Source organism: Excalfactoria chinensis, chromosome 22 (assembly GCF_039878825.1).
Source record: "Excalfactoria chinensis isolate bCotChi1 chromosome 22, bCotChi1.hap2, whole genome shotgun sequence".
In the NCBI taxonomy this organism is placed as follows: domain Eukaryota; kingdom Metazoa; phylum Chordata; class Aves; order Galliformes; family Phasianidae; genus Excalfactoria; species Excalfactoria chinensis.
In genome coordinates this window covers 3,004,284-3,020,657 of record NC_092846.1, presented here as the reverse complement: position 1 = coordinate 3,020,657, position 16,374 = coordinate 3,004,284, and the positions used below count along the sequence as shown (strand labels likewise).

General features: G+C 53.5%; 3 protein-coding genes across 4 annotated transcripts; 1 reads left to right on the top strand and 2 right to left on the bottom strand.

Moving 5' to 3' along the window:
• Positions 1-78: 78 nt before the first annotated feature.
• SLC30A2 (solute carrier family 30 member 2) lies at positions 79-2,156 on the bottom strand. Its single transcript, XM_072355589.1, has 8 exons — positions 2,025-2,156; positions 1,602-1,801; positions 1,302-1,448; positions 1,074-1,227; positions 826-1,000; positions 603-708; positions 388-522; positions 79-305 (listed from the first exon to the last, which is right to left on the bottom strand). Exons 1-8 carry the CDS (start codon positions 2,075-2,077, stop codon positions 160-162), a joined length of 1,116 nt encoding a protein of 371 aa, XP_072211690.1. The 5' UTR covers positions 2,078-2,156; the 3' UTR covers positions 79-159.
• A 935-nt stretch (positions 2,157-3,091) lies between these two features.
• On the bottom strand, positions 3,092-5,890 carry TRIM63 (tripartite motif containing 63). The gene is made up of 8 exons (XM_072355751.1): positions 5,732-5,890; positions 5,472-5,641; positions 4,422-4,590; positions 4,053-4,148; positions 3,718-3,951; positions 3,571-3,593; positions 3,332-3,456; positions 3,092-3,243 (listed from the first exon to the last, which is right to left on the bottom strand). The coding sequence occupies exons 1-8, from the start codon at positions 5,888-5,890 to the stop codon at positions 3,092-3,094; spliced, it is 1,128 nt and encodes a 375-aa protein (XP_072211852.1).
• Positions 5,891-7,847: 1,957 nt separating this feature from the next.
• On the top strand, positions 7,848-14,898 carry PDIK1L (PDLIM1 interacting kinase 1 like). 2 transcript variants are annotated; one of them, XM_072355666.1, is made up of 3 exons: positions 7,848-7,926; positions 8,168-9,417; positions 11,944-14,898. In XM_072355666.1, exons 2-3 carry the CDS (start codon positions 9,133-9,135, stop codon positions 12,682-12,684), a joined length of 1,026 nt encoding a protein of 341 aa, XP_072211767.1. In that variant the 5' UTR covers positions 7,848-7,926; positions 8,168-9,132; the 3' UTR covers positions 12,685-14,898. The 2 variants fall into 2 exon arrangements, with proteins under 2 accessions (XP_072211767.1, XP_072211768.1); XM_072355667.1 differs by having other exon boundaries at positions 7,872-7,926; positions 9,116-9,417; positions 11,944-14,878.
• Positions 14,899-16,374: the final 1,476 nt, after the last annotated feature.

Genomic DNA, 16,374 nt, shown 5'->3' with positions numbered 1-16,374 from the left:
ACTCCCCGATAAAACCCCGCTGCCTCCAGACTCAACATCGCCCATCCCGAGGCCGACCCCCCGCGGGCACCCGGCGCTGCTGTTTGCTCGCGTTTATTTTCCTCGTATTAAAAAACTGGTGGGAAAGGGACGGGGTGGAACGGCGGGGCTCAGCGTTGCTCAGTCGCTGGGGGGCTGACACTCTCGGCAGTCCTTCATGTCCTCGGAGTAGCTCTCGATCTGGATGGTGGTAGTGTGGAAGCGGAAGGCGCGCTGCAGCCTGGAGCTGGCCTCCTCCAGCACCTCCTGCGAGTCGGCATCCGCATCTGCAAGGAGCCCGGAGGGGTGTTGGGAGCCGGAGGAGCCCCCCGCGTCCCACCCCCCGGCCCCGCATCCCGCAGCACTCACTGATGGCGATGTGCACAGAGAGCAACGGCTGCGAGGCGGTCAGTGCCCAGATGTGCAGGCTGTGCACCGCCTCCACGCCGCCCACCGCCAGCAGAGTGTCCCGCACCGCGTTGAAGTCCATCCCCCTGGGGGTGCCTGGAGGGACACGGGGTGGGATGGGGATAAGGCACCTATGGGAGGAGGGCACACATCCCCTTCCGTGGGGGGCTCCCTACCCTCCATGAGGACGAGCAGGACGTCACGAAGGATGGTCAGCGTTGTCCCCAACACCAGCACGGAGAAGAGGAAGGTGCAGATGGGGTCCACAAACTTGTACTCGGGCTGGGATGGGTGGAAGCAGGTGAAACCCCAGAAAGTGCAGCCAAATCCCCATTGACACCCCATCTCACCTCACGGCTGGACAAGCCTATGTCCCCCATGTCTCCCTCCCCTCCAGACCTTAAAGAAGATGATGTAGGATGCAATGAGGACGCCGACGCTCTGCAGCAGATCCCCCACCACGTGGACGAAGGCAGCACGGACACTGGGGTTGGGCTGTTCGTGGCTGTGGGGCTGCTCGTGAGCCCCTCCATGGCTGTGCCCATGCCCTGTTTGGTGCAGAGCCACCCCCATCCTGCAGGCAGGGCAGCAGTGACTTCCCCAGCCACCAACCTCCTGCCCAGGGGGTGACAGCGCATCGTACGTACACAATGTTGACGGCCACGGCACAGGCAGAGGTGATGAGCATGACACTGCCCTCGATGTCGTAGTCACCCAAGAGCAGGCGTTGGGCCGCCAGGTACACCAGGACACCCGTCACCACCCAGATGGACAGCACAGAGAGCAGGGCCCCCAGGATCTCTGCAGACAGCCCTCCATGTCACTGTGCCATGGGGATGGTATGCAGTGGGGCTGCAGCAGGATCCTGAGGTTACCTGCCCGGTGCCAGCCAAAGTTCATGGTTTTGGTGGCGGGACGTGAGGACACCCAGAGGGCAAAGAGGCTGATCATGATGCTGGCAAAGTCCGTCAGGAGGTGGGCAGCGTCCGTCAGGATGGCCAGGCTGTGTGCCAGGTACCCACCTGTGGTATGGATGGGGGATCCCATCCAGAGCCAAGCATATGGGCATCCCATGGCAAAACAGGGTGCCCTGCCTGCCCCATGCCTGCACCCACAGCTCAGAATGGGACAAGAGGAGCCATGCAGGGCAATGTGTTCACCCAGCATTCACTCACCCACAGCTTCCCCCACCATGAAGATGAGGCAGATGCCAGCAGCCACATAGAGCTTCCTGCGTGCCCGCTGCTGCTGGCGGGGGTCACTGTCAGCCCCCCCTGCATGGCAATGCCGGTGGTGCCGTGCACTCAGCTCCAGGGTGGGCGCCTGGCCCTGCGCTGAGCCGGCTGTGAGCTTTTGTGCCATCCCCAGGTAGGACCTGCAGGGAAAGGTGACATCGGGGCACCCGGCTGGGGGACGTGGGGTAGGGAGGAAGGGACCTGCAGCCCGCTCTTTGCATTCAGCCCTGCTCCGATGTGTCCCCTTCCCCAGCTCCTCTCCATGAACAGATGGCTTTGGCAGACCCCATCCGGGAGCCCAGCGAGGAGAGGGGTGCACGCAGGTTTCCAGCCCCCCCCCCCCCCCCCCATGCACCCCCTTACCTGCCCACTCCCTCGCCCAGCAGCTGCTGCTTCTCCCCTCCGCCCGCTGCCATCCTGCGGGGGCCGGCGTTGCTGACCCCGGTGCGGGTCCGGAGCTGGTGGCAGCTGTGACCGCGGCCGTGTGGAGCGCCGGGACCCGTGTGCAAAGCCAGGCCGGGGGAGGAGGGCCAGGCCGGCTGCAAAGCGCTTGCTGAGCCTCGCCCCAGGCTGGCCGTGCCGCAGCCCGCAGCCGGGGGGCTCTCGGGGTCACGGAGGGGCTGCTCTGGGCATCCCGAAGTGCATCACAGAGGCACATCTTAACCTGCATGCAGGATGTGGCTGCACCCCTCAAGGACAGAGTTGCATTGGCCCCCCGTGCTCCCCCTCCCCATCATGGGAACACCCCCTTAGTTTGTGGTTGGACACCCCCATATCAGTGACTGCACCTTACTGCCCCCAGGAGCAGCACTGATTGCTGTGGGGCTGACTCCAGCTCTGGGCTCTGCTTTCAGCACTGCCTCAGTTTACCCTCAACCCCAAGCTGGGTTTATGTTGGCACAGGAGAACTGGACTGTGCTGTGATTTTGGACCCACATGAGCTCAGCTCCATGCTATCCCCTTTTGGGGCTGGCAGAGTTTGGAGCACCGTCACCCCATGTCCCTGAGGCCGGGTAAGCACTGCGATAAATCCTGCTGGGTGCTGACCTGTCACATCCCGGGAACACGGCCAGCATGGGGTGCCAAGGCCACCAGAGGTGTTAATTAGGCTGAGAATTGGGCACTGGTCCCATAACAAGAAACCCTCCCACATCCCCAAACAGGGTGAGAAAATGAGAGGTGAGAGGAGAAAAAAAACCAAAAGCCAGAGAACCAGTTTTCTGTACAAAATACACAACTCTATTACAATTATATACAAAACAAGGAACATATAAAATGTGTGGAATAGTCCTCTTGGAACCCGTATAGAAAAGTGTCCTGTACTGGAGCTGGATGGCCGGCCCCATCAGCGTGTGTCCCCAGGTTCTGTCCTGGACATCCTGCGTCCTATTGGGGGGCTGCAGAGGGAGAAGGCAATGAGTGGGACTTCATCAATCCTCTGTCATCCCCTCTGTCTGTGGGGGTTCCACCACGATGCTGGTGATGCTGGCACACAGAGGGGTGGCCCTACCTGCCACCACCCTTTCGGGTTCTGTGTCTCCTGTATCTTCCTCCACCTCTTCATAGAACTCATCTTCCTCATCTGCAAACAGGCACCAGATGTCAGTGAGGGGCAGCTGCTGAAGGACCCTCATTGTCAGGTCCCAAAGGGTTTTTTGGGGTGGAATTACCTGGTTCAAAGTCCAGGGCTCGGACGGCATCGGCGAGGTGTTCAAGACTGACTGTGAAGGCATCCATGTTCTCATAGCCTTGTTCAATCTTTTCCAGCCTGCCACCCTTAGAGGCTTCCACAATCCTGGGGGAGGGAGCACAGCAGTGATCCCCCAGCCCCAAGTGTAGAGCAGAGCCATATGGCCCGCATCTGGCAGGGGATGGGGATCCCCCAGCTTTCCCCAGTTTGGGCACTTACGTTTTAATGAGCTGCTTGGCGTTCTGTGGGAGTAAAAGGAAAGGTGAGGGTGGCAGAAAGCAACACCCAGCATGTCCCTGTGCCACCAGGACGTGGCACAAGGGACTCCCAATGGGAAGCGAGGGCTTTAGGGGTTGGGGGTCTCACCATGAGGAAGGCGGCCCCGCCGGTCTCCTCCATGGCCTGGATGGCCGTCTCCACCAGTCGGCTGGACTTCTCCAGCTGCTCCTTGTACTTGTGGATGAGGCCCTGCACAAAGCCTGTCTTGTCCTCCTGCTCACGGGTGATGCGTCCCAGCAGCTCCGTCTTCTTCTCCTCCAGCAGAGCCACAAATGCATCAAAACGTGAGCAGAGCTCCTGCTTGGCCGCCTCACTGTTCTCCTGTGGGGACAAAGCTGTGTCCTTCCAGCCCCTCTGTCCTCTGCTCAGGGGCTGCCTCCCCCAGCACTTGGTTTCTGGGGGGATGTTTCCATGTCCCTCACCTCAGTGCTGCGGCAGGAATCCTCCAGCTGGGAGATGATGGTTTGGATGCGGTCGTTCCCAGCTACTAGCATGGAAATGCAGTTGTTCAGCTCGCTCTGGGAAGAGACAGATGGACAGAAGCAGCTTTAACCCCTGCAGGGCACGGATGGGTGCTGCCAGGGTATCAAAGTCCAGCCCCCATCCCACAGGCTGAGAGAGGGGGGGCATCGCACTAAATATAGGGCTGTCTCCTGGTCAAAGTCAGCCTGCTGCCTATTAATACCCCATGAGGCATCCCAATGCTATTTGCAGCCACCCTAGCTCAGCACATCGCCCAGGTCTGGCCATGCCCCACCGTGGCCCCATGTCCCCCCCCCCCCCCATGGCACCTTCTGGCCCTGGAAGATGCTCTGCAGAGGGGCAACTTCACAGTCCTTGTGAGCACCGAAGACCTTGCACATGGAGCAGGTGGGGACCTCGCAGGTGACGCAGTAGATGTTGATCCGCTCATCCTCATGCTCCTTGCACATGGGGTGCTCCCCCTTCTTGAGCGGCCTGCTGAAGAGAGCAGCCCAATCACAATGACATCCCCACCATATTGATGTCATGTCCCTACCACGGTGACGTCCCCACAGCAGTGGGCCTTATCCTCCTGCATGCCCAGTAAGCCCAGTTTGCAGCAGTGCGTCATCAGCCATGGCAGCAGTTGGGGCCACGCTCCAGGGATGCTACACAAGCTCCTAATTTTAGCTGAGTGCTGCTGGCATTTATTATTATCATCCAACGCGTGACCCGGGCAGGGGCTCCAAGGAGCTCAGGGGGGGTGACAGCCATTGAGTCACCACTGGGGGGTTCGCCAGCTCCCCCCTTGGGGGCTGCTGCCACCTGCCACGTGCCTTCCATCCCTGTTCCCATGGTGCTGGAACAATATTTACAATGGGGCAGGAGAATGGGGAGATGAACTCACATGTCTGGGTCCTTTAAAAAAACATCACCCCCCTGTCTGTCCCCCTCCTGCTGTACCTCTGCCACTGAGCAAAGCTGTCAGACCCCTCAGGCTGCTCCTCTGTCCCTTATCACTCCCTGCTGTCACACAAGCAGAGCCTGGATTTGTCCCTCACACCCCTTATCTTCAACATAAAGCCAAAGCTGCAAGGTGTCAGGATGGGGGCTGGATTCGTTCTTCTGCCACCCCCTTAGGGTCCCCCTGTCCCCAGGGAGCAACCGCAGACCAGAACAGCACAGGCTGGGAGGGAGGTTTGGGCTGGGAGATGGAGATTTGTGTTGGGGGTGAAGATTTGAGTTGAGAATGGAGATCTCAATCGTGAGGTGGAGATTTGGGTTAGGGACAGGTGGGGAGGGGAGCGCTAAGCCAGACCCCGCAGTTTCTCACCCAAAACAAAACGATGTGGCTGACCCTGTGTCCCCATAGAACCAACCTGGAGAACTCCTGCTTGTAGATGTCGATGATGTTCTCCACCAGCAGGTTCCTCTGCAGCCCATAGACACCGTGGCGGTCCAGCAGGACCTCATGGCGACACGTAGGGCAGCGGAACCGGCCCCCTGAGATGATGCTGCCGCCCCGGCTCTGCCAGTATGGGTTGGCAGCCTGGAGGGGGACAAGGACATCGAGGTGTCCCCAGGTGCCCTCGCAGAGCATCCCAGAGCAGGGCAACGTCCAGGGGGGTCCTCATCTCACCTGGAAGATGTCGTTGGCACACTTGCGGCAGAGGTTGTGCTGGCAGGGCAGGATCACCACAGGCTTGCTGAACATCTCCAGGCAGATGGGGCAAAGCAACTGCTTCTCCAGGCTCTCCATGGGGCCGCCATCACGCAGGATGCTGGGTTGGAAATCCATTGGCACGGCACTGCTGCTCCTCCTCAGAGCAATCTCAGTTCTGGAGACGGAGCCCCTCGTGCAGCTTTTATCCATCGCTCAGCAGTCACGTGGAGCCGGCTCGGCTGTCCGAAGGCATCAGCTGTCACATGGCGGTGACAATCGAGGCGCGCGGCCGCAGTAAACAAGCTGGGGACATGCTGGGGACATGCTGTCCGTATGGCCCTGCTGGGGAACACCGAGAGACCCGGGGGGGGGGGGGGGTTTAAGATGCTGCTGGGGAGTCTGCATGAGGAAGCACTGGGCTGGGGGTTTGCATTGCCCTTTGCACCCCCAAAATGCAACTGCTTGTGGGGTGCAAAGCACCTGCAGGGCAGCTGATGGCTTGTTAGCTGAACTGCAGCACTTGGGGGATACAGCACATGTGCTCGGTGCGTGCACCCTCCCTTCCTCACGCTTCTCTGCACCCCAAAAATCCACATAGCAGCCTGTAAGGAGGTCCCCAAGGACAGCAGCACCACGCTGCACAGCCCGGCTGCGCCATGCACTTGTTTGCAAAACCTGACCCAGAAACATCAAGAGGAAAACAGGGAGTGTTGCCCCTCCAGACTGCCCCCGCTGGGAGCCGCCCTGATCACATTGCCTGGCTGTCAGCTGGCACACCAGTAAACAGGGTGTTCTTCCAAATCCCAGCGCCGGTGCACAGGGAGACCTGTAAATATTGGCAGCTGCAGGGGAGAGGATAATTATAACACCTCTGCTGTGGGTCACAGGACGGGGTGGGGTGAGGTGAGGTGGCTGCTCTGTTCCCCATAGAGCCCAATGGGCAGGAGGTGCTGCAGGTGGCCAAAGGGACGGGTGCTGAGATGCTGCGGTAAGTGGGAGGTGGGTGCACAAAGTCATGGGCACACAGAGGCACAGGTGGATGGGTACATGGGAGCAGAGGTATCCGTATAGAGGGGTGTAGGAGTGCACAGGTGCATGGGTGCACGTGGATGCACGAGCATGCAGTTACACGTGTACTTGGGTGCACAGGCACAATGGCTGCAAGGGTACACAGGTACATGACTATATGGATACGTGGGTGCACAGCTGTATGGGTACATTTGTGCACAGGACAGTGGGTGCGTGCTGCAGGGGCTCTAATATTGTCACAGATGAACCCCCCCCCCCGGAGATGGGCAACCTGTGGCTGCTCCAGACGCTCCTTCCAGGAAGGCTCTCACATGTCAACCAAGTGACAGCACAGAGGCCAGCCAAGCACATCTTGCAACATTGTCCCCGTTTTGGCACTGGGAGACCTTCCAAGGATGTTTGTACGTTGAGATACACACCGAGGGGGTCGGGGAGGGGGGGGGGACCGGATGCACACCTGTCCCAGTGCTGGCCCTGCCCACTGACACTGCGAAGGGGATTCCCACAAGAGGATGGGCTGTACCGCCCCAATCGGTTTCCCAGCCCCTAAGGGCTCCTCCTCAGCCTCCGGTTGGCTCCGAGCAATGCAGGCACGGCTGCCAACCAACCCGAGTGCTGTAAACACAACCTCCATCTGCTGCCATTGAGGACAGCGGAGGAGCCCCGAGCAGGTGAATAAATAGGTGAAAAAATAGATGGGTAAATAGAGGGAATAGGCGAACAATAAATAGGTGGGAGCGGATAATTGAACGAATTAAACGAATAAAGGGGCTGTCGTTGCAAAGCTGCGCCGCTGACACGCAGCCAAAGCGCAGCAGAGGAACGAGCGGCTCCGCTCGGTTGCTGTCCCACCCCAAGCAACGGAGAAGGAGATAAAGAAGTAAGAGATAAAGAAGAAAGAGATAAAGAAGAAAGCGATAAGCACAGCAGCAGGCGCTTAGCTCCACTAATGCAATACACACACGCGGCCACAACAACGCCGTGCGCGTGCGCGTGCGCGTGCTCGTTACACCCGCTTCTCCCCGCCCACCCCTCCCCTCTCAGCCAATCAGAAGGCGGAGCGCCGGAAGGGGGGCGTGGCCGCCGGGGGGTCGGTCCCTATGATGGCGGCCGGGCGGCGGCGGCGCGGCGCTGGTGCTGAGGTAACGCGGGGCCTCGGCGGGCGCTGCGCGGTTCCGCCGCCCGTCACGGAGCGGCCGAGAGCGGAGGGGGGAGGGAGGGAGCAGAGCGTCGCTGTGGGAGAACCGCGAGGGGTCCGGGTGTCGCCTCGGGGCCGAGCGAGGCCTCGGTTCGCCGGAGCTTGGAGTGTGCGCGGTGCCCTCGCACTGACGATGCCTGTCTTTCTTTCTCTCTTCTCTTTCTCTCTCTTTTCCGAACGAATAGTTCCTACCGCACCGGAATCACTTGCGAGCTCCCCGTTAATAACTCTGATGAGATCCTCCCTTCCTCGCACGCTGGCAGAGCGCTGCCCTTATCTCTGCCCATCACGGCATTTAAACGCAGTTCTTACTGCGGCCTTGCCATGTGTGCCGGCCCGGCCCTCACCTGGCGCTCTATATAACGGAGCTGCCGCTGTATTGGGGTCCAACGGGCTGGTTTGTGGCCTGCACGGTGTGGGGCTGCCCTTCTTCCTTCTCCCCCTCGAGCTGTGTGTGTTGTTTTCCTCATAGAGCAGCCCTTATCCTATGGAGTAACTGGAAGTCAGCTGGGTGCTTCTGCTGCTTCTTGTGACAGCAGGAGCTAGTTGGGAAGTCGTAGCGATGTTTAAAAGATCAGTGATGCTTCCTCTCTCATCTTAGTGCCAGAAGAAGGAAAACCATTGCTAAGTTATCACACTGTTACCTATGCAGTCATCTCCTTAAAAGCCAGCTCTGTTTCAACCTCCTCAACTGCAGGTTTCAGCTAGAAACTCTCTGATATCCCAGGTGTGGATGGAGAGCATGAAACAGCCCTATTATTCGCATAGAAAAACCCAAAAGACACTGAGGGAAAGGAGCAGCAGGATATGGGATAGCCCTGCCTCAGCGCAGTGCAATTCTAGGTTTGAATTGTTGCCTTCTTGAACGCTGAGCTGTGTTTGAAATCATATAGTCCCACCCAAATGATGTATTAGCCAGCCCTTACCGTGGCTGCAAGCTTACAAGAGTGACTACTGAAGTCTTCCAGTACTGGAGCACAGCATTGCATTCAGTGTGATGCTCAGAGACCTCCTTGCACGCTGCTGCAGGGTGTTGGTGCAGCTGGCATTGCCACTCCAGGCCATATGGGGGAAGACACAGCTCAGTTCTTGTTCATAAGTTATAGTTGTGTGGGTTTTTCCCCCTTCCCCAGAAGCCTTGATCTTGAAGATGGTGAGTAGCCAGCCTAAGTACGATCTAATACGGGAGGTTGGTCGTGGCAGTTATGGTGTGGTGTACGAAGCAGTCGTCAGGAAGACCTCTGCACGGGTGGCAGTGAAAAAGATTCGGTGCCATGCTCCAGAGAACGTGGAACTAGCTCTGCGTGAGTTCTGGGCACTTAGCAGTATCAAGAGCCAGCACCCCAACGTCATTCACCTGGAGGAGTGCATCTTGCAGAAAGATGGCATGGTGCAGAAGATGTCACATGGCTCCAGTTCCTCCCTTTATTTACAGGTACTTGAAGCTGAGGTAATGGGGTGAATGTGCAGCTGGGAGGGAAGGAGGTGGGTAGCTAAGATGGCTTTCTTTTTTTTTGAGGTATATTTAGGCAGGAGAGGGTATCGTTTGCTTTATTTTATGTCTTTAAAAGAGCTCATCTATTGAACGATCACCTGCATCTTTTCATTTGAAGCCATGCCACACTTATAAAGGCTCCAGGACTTGCTTTGCTAAGTTGGGGAAACACCACAGAGGGAGGTGCAGGCCTGTAGAGTCCTGCTGCAGGGTTAGTGAGCAGCACTGATGTCTTGAGGCAGAGCCCTGAAGGGTTTCTTAATGTCAGATGCCTTTGGAAGGGGCTGTCTTGATGTAATAAGCCAACGTTTAACTCTTCCCAGAAGTAGGAAGCAATTAAGAGAGCTCATTGAGCTGGTATAATTTCTTTTTTGGGTAAATAACTTCAAAGAGAAGTAAATGTATGGTATGTAGAGGAATAGAAGAGTCGATACTGCTATCCTTTCTGTGGGGCTGTTGAAAATGGAGTTGCCTAGAAGTTGGAAGGCAAGTATTTCAGAGCAATACGTAGCCCTGGAAGGACCTGAAAGCTCATGTGAGCTCGCTAGGAGTCTGCTCCAGCTCTAAATCATCCCCTGGCAGACATTTGTCTCTCTGATGTTTAAAAAGTCAGCGGCCTGCTAAACATTTGCTGCATTATCCCTGATCAGCTTCTATCATTTCAGTTTTTATTGTTGTCATTCTCGCGTGGCTGACACTGAACCTTTTGTTAGCGTGCACTCGTTTGCCAACACTTCACGGCTGTTCTGATCCCCTTGTGCTGGTTGTTCCGGGAGCCTGAGAACGGCTTCTTGCCTTTGTCAACTTGCCCTAGCACAGTCATTGTTACTGGCACATTGCCACGAAGGGATTAGGGTAAAATAATACTGATCAGCTCAGGAAAAAGTAGTACCTTATTTTGTTAGTGGAGCTGTAAGATACTGCATCAGGCTTGCAGGGAGCTGCAAAAGGAGCAGTTTGGGGGGAAAAAAAAAGAGGGGTGTGAGGGAGGCTGCAGGGTGGGACTGTGAGTGAGGAAGAGCTCCCAGGTCACTGCCGGGTTGTGTCAGCAGTGCAGCATGCAGACCTTGCCCGTGTTTGGGGCACAAGTGCTGCAAGTTGTTTTCTTGCTCCAAAGAGCAGAGAAGAGCAAAGGGCAGAGCTGAGTGCAGAGATCACTTTATGATAGCCTATGCTGAAAGAGAGAAACCCAGATCTCCCTTGGCTTGCCCTCTCTTCTGCCCACTCCAGGTGATATTACGTTACCAAGCTGAGCTGGTGCCCTGTGAGGAGGCCTGGGAAGGGCTGTTGGTGTCTCCTGCAGTGCTTCAGGGCAGGTGCTGTAACTGCTGTCAGCTGAGCCAGGCTCATGTAGTGAGCTCTGAGCTGGTGTGGCTTCCTTGTGCCGCAGTCCCAGATCTGGAGGTGAATTCTGTCATCCATATGCTCTGAGCTGAGACCTGAGTACAGCTCCAGTGAGGCTGAGTGGAGGGCAGAGCTGCGTGTTGGAGTTGCTCCCTCCTGAGCTGCGGTTCCCATCTCGCTGTTATTGGCTGTAAACCCTGAATCTGCAGTTTAAGTTCTAACACAGAATTGGTTTGAGTACTAACTGTGCTCACAACTAAACGTAGCTATAACTTGTTACTAATTTTGCTCTTGGATGGGGAGAAGGAAGACTTTGAAAAGTTTCTCTATGTATTAATAGTTGTATTAACTTTTGAAGGCCTGTAGAGGCTGCATCTGCTTTAGTAAACACTGGTTTACTGCTAACAGAAGTAATAGCAAGTCTTACATTCCGGAGTGTGCAAAGAGCCACCTCAGAGGAGCTGAAAAGACAGATTTGTAGCTGTGTGAACAGAGAACAAGCATAGTTGCTGGTTTATGTTGCACGTTGTACAAAGTGGCCACTGGGACTGACTGCAGGAGTTCTTCTTCTCTGCTTATGTTCTAGAAAATAGCTAGTGTGCTGCGGTGAGAAAGGTGTTGCTACAGCAGCTGTTGAGCTGTGCCTATGGATTAGCATTCTCCTGAGCTAAGAGATCCTGTGCTAACGCTTGCTAGAATGCATTCACGTGTCAGCAGAGGACAAACCCAGCCCTGTGCTGCTGTGCAGGGGTTCCTGGTTGGGGCTGTGTTTGTATTTGGAGTTAGCAAAATGGGTGGGACGCTGTCCAGCCAAAACAGATGGGAGTGCAACGACTGCTTGATATCCTTCAGAAAGCTGTTATCTGGGGCTGGCTCTGGCTTCTGGGTAGGAGCGTGAGGTTGATATGCTTCACACACACACACAGAAATAACAAATACATTGTGATTTTTTTTTCTCCTTTTTACATCATAAGTTTTGCATGAACTCATTTTTACCAGTTGCAATGCCTTACGCTCTGAGCTGTTGAGAGGAAGATCCAAAATGTGTGCTTTTTTTTTGTTTTTCCATCATATCTTTCTATGGTCATCAGGTAGTTGTGACACTTCTTTTCCTTATTGCAGCTTGTAGAGACCTCATTAAAAGGAGAAATAGTCTTTGACCCCAGAAGTGCTTATTACCTTTGGTTTGTAATGGATTTCTGTGATGGAGGAGATATGAATGAGTATCTGTTGTCTCGAAAACCTAACCGCAAGACCAACACCAGTTTCATGCTTCAGCTCAGCAGTGCACTGGCTTTCCTGCACAAAAATCAGATTATCCATCGTGATCTCAAACCTGACAATATTCTGATATCGCAGAGCAGGATGGATGCCAGTGACTTGGAGCCCACGCTGAAAGTAGCTGACTTTGGGCTGAGTAAGGTATGTTCAGCTTCAGGACAGAATCCTGAGGAACCAGTCAACGTAAATAAGTGTTTTCTATCGACTGCATGTGGGACTGACTTCTATATGGCCCCCGAAGTCTGGGAAGGACACTACACTGCCAAAGCAGACATTTTTGCACTGGGGATCATAATCTGGGCAATGCTAGAAAGAATCACATTCGTAGACACAGAGACAAAGAAAGAACTCCTGGGTAGTTACGTCAAGCAGGGGACAGCCATCGTGCCCGTTGGAGAGGCACTGCTAGAAAACCCTAAGATGGAACTGCTCATCCCCGTCAAGAAAAAATCCATGAATGCACAGATGAAACAGTTGATTAAGGAAATGCTGGCTGCCAACCCGCAGGACCGTCCTGATGCTTTTGAACTAGAGCTGCGATTAGTCAACATAGCTTTTAAAGACAGCAGCTGGGACACATGACCTGCAGAGTGGTGGTCTCTTGGAAGAGAGCTGCTCCTTGCCCAGCTGATGGTGCAACTTTAATGGCAGTAAAGAAACGAGGCCGATCTCAGACCTGCAGGGTGTAGTTTCTATTGATGGAATTTTGTTTGAGTTCCACTCGTTATAAGAATGTGAGTTGGCAGTTGTGTTAGCGATGCGTTGTGTTTTGTTTCCAGGATGTTATGTGTTAAGTCTTAAGATGTGACAATGTTCATTTGTGTACGTTGGCAGTGGGACATCCTAGGAGCTGAGGTTTGATTTCCGGCCATATCTCAGAGTATTTAATACATTCCAGTTTCCTATATCAGTATTAGGAACTCTCCTGGAAGAAGAGATTTGCATGCTGGTAGTGCAAATCTTCAGGTTTGTAAAGTAATTGTTTATGTATTTATGCATATGGGTGACTGAGAGCGTATGCTTGCAAGCGTGTTGCATTCCATGGGGAAATGACACTTTTTCCTAAGTTATTTGCTGTGGGTCTGAATGTTTGGGGGTCTGCAAGAAAACTGGCTGAAGAAGATGGATGAGAATCATTCCTTCTCTGGTCCGGAATTAACTTTATTATTTATTTTTATCTAATGTTAAAGGTAGGGTCCGAGACTTGACTTTGTGAGCAAAAAAATACAATGCAGGAGTGTCAGCAGCTCTCAGAGTGCTGAGGTGGCCAAGCTTTGCACTCACAGCCTAAGGAGCTCAGCACTGAGGGAATCCAATGTCAAGTGTCTGCAGCTGGGTGCTGGCATGTTGGTGGAGGTCGTTAATCATTCAATTTTGCTTTCTCCTACTAATCAAATACTTTATTAATCCACTAATCTACAGTTTCACAACATGCTCACTGCTCTTCTACGAGCAAACTGGGTACGTAGAATAGGAGAGTAGTGTGAGCTTCCGTCATGAGAATGTGAACACCCAGTGAGGGAATCCAGCAGCACTGAAGCACTGGATTTAAGAGCACTCAGAGTTCCAGCACAGCTGGATTGGATGCTACTGGCCATGGGCTCTTTCTTTCTGGTGCTGACTGTCACCTGGGAGCAATGAGGAAAAAAAAGAGGTGACTGTCTCATGGCACTTAATTCTTGTCACTTTGCATCACTCTGTGTAAGTCAGCTCACCTAAGCAAGGGTGCTCAGACAAGCATTGCTGCCTTGAAACAAAGCAATGTTTAAATTCAGAAGATGTCACAGAAGGAACTCTCAGGTGATCCATCAGCTGAGTGCAGCACTGGGAGCATCAGTTGGTGGGGATGGAGGTGAGTGACAGCAGGGTTGTGCTGCTGCCCCTGCAGGGAGCTCAGGCTGTAAGGCAGGACTTGGAACCTGCCTGTGGGTAGCGAATGACAAGCAGAGATGCACCTCTTGTGCTCTGGAAGTGGAGATCTGCTCATTCTCATGTTTTAACTGGGTTCTTTACAAGTGAGGATTCGACTTGTTATCAACAGGAAAACAAACTTCTTGCTGTCTGTACCAGCACTTTTACAGTATTCCATCCCAGCTCTGGTCATCCAGTGAGGATTTTGTGAAGTTTAAGAGGACGTATCATCATCCATGTTCAACTTAAGAGGCTTTAGAAATACTTTGGCTACTTCTCATCTGCCCACCCAAAAGACAGAATCAACTATGTTAATCTTACAGCATTAAACTACTACAGAACGATAGCACTTACCTTTAAGGTGCTCTGCAAGTCCTCTGATTCTCCTCATGCACTTCAAAGGCTGAATGCTGAGCTGCACTGCAGAGCTGGGTGCTGATGAACGGCACAGAGAAAAATGTTCTTTGACTCCCACAGCACTTGTTTGCACTGATTGCCACTTTAAAGGGTGGGGGGAACCTGAAATCCCTCTCATGGTGCTTAGCTGGTGGGTGACACTGAGCACATCCTTGGTTCATGCAGAGTGATTGTCCTTGAGGTGTGTGTTCTGTTTGTTGTCGAGGTCTTTGTTTTAAAGCCTTACGATAAATCAAACTTGTAGCAGCTACAGAATTGTTCACCAGCACGACACAAAGTCAAGATGCTCATCAGCACTCGTAAAAGGGGTTTTTCAAATCTTCCTTTAAAAGTTGTCAGATATATTTTATGCGGGGTTTATAATGGAGAGATTGTGTAACTTATTAATTTCATGCCTTTTTTTTTTTCTTTTCTTTTTTTTTTTTTTTTTTTAAATAAAATCTGAATTTCAATGAAGCTGTTGAACTCTACTCAGAAGTGTTTTCCTTTCCTTTCAGTTGGCACAGCCGTCTCGCTCTCAGCCAAGCTTCAGGATGGTTTATTTGCTTTGCTAGAATAGCAGTAAGCTGTAGCAGTTCATCACGGTCACACTGTAAGTGATTTTAGCTCATAAAAGGTGCTGGGTTGGCTGACAGAGGCAGTGCAGAGCTTTCCCTGCTATGTAATGTACTGCTCTGACAGAGCAGGGCCATGCTGGGTTTGAAAGTAGCTGGCTTTTGGAGCTGCGGCCTCATGGATCCCTCTGCTCCTGCTGAGCCTCTTAAGAATCAAAGCGCTGCTCCTCTGGGCGTGCTGCTTCATTTTCAAGGACAGGATTAAAGGCACAGCAATATTCTTACATCCTGTATGGGCTGGGAGCTGTTGCTACAAGCAATGCAAGTACCACCCTGGACTGTATGGAAATCTCTGGCAGGTTCTGTCTGCTGTTACTGGTCTTACTGGATTTTTGGGGTTGTGAACCAGATGCTGCTGCTTTCCAGGGCGCTGCTGCTCCTCCCTCTGCAGCCAGCCTTCTCTTGCAGGGAGGCTCCCTCTGAGTGCTGGAATGGGAAGATTTCACCCAGAAGCCTCTGGTTGTTGCTGTTGGTTGAGCCCTGCTGCCCCCCATCTCCCCCCCTTAACAAATTGGGATCCCCTGTGCATAGGGTTGAGCACAGCCTGGTGAGCATCCTCCTGCACATTTCCCTGTGGTGCCTGAATGCTGTTTGATCTACCCTTGTTTCTTTTTAGTTCCTGGGCTTCCATTATGTTTCTGGGGCTGAACCAGATGTAAATGGTGCCCTGGAGGTTGGGGAGGTGATGGTGACCTGCTGGTTTCACATGCCCTGGGAAACCTTAGAAATTAAGGTTAGGAAACGCTATTACTTATACATGGCACAAGAGTCTAAAGTCACTTGCATGTTTTAATTAAGAAAGCAAAGGGTTGTTGTACAGGCTGGGAGTGGGAATAGCCCAAACTGGGAGCACTATAAATTACCTTGGTGCTCTATATGTTGTCCCACCAGCAAGCACAGACCTGGCTGTTTGTTGGGTGTCAGTGCATTTGCATGCTTTGCTGTTTCCTGCATATTGTGGTGCTGCACACATGCAGATCCCACCTGGCTGAGAGCTGCGTGCTTCGATCTGTATGTCAGTGCAGCCACGGCAAAAGAGAAAGGGATTGAAACTGTGATTCTTATCCATGAAAGGATATTTAAGCACCTTAATTATAGGAGAAAGTTGCCTCTCTGATGAGTTGTAAGAGAGCTGCAGTGTGATGGATCAGGTCCTGCCCCCATGGAAGGATGCCCACATTTCAAGATTGCTTTCCCCCCCCCCCCCCTCTTTCTTGCATAGTGTCTCATTGAGCAGATGTGCTCAGGTGCACTTTGGACTGCGGACAGCACAAACATGACTTTTGCTTTACTCTCTGCCTTGCCTTACCCACATCCTTTGAATCCTTTA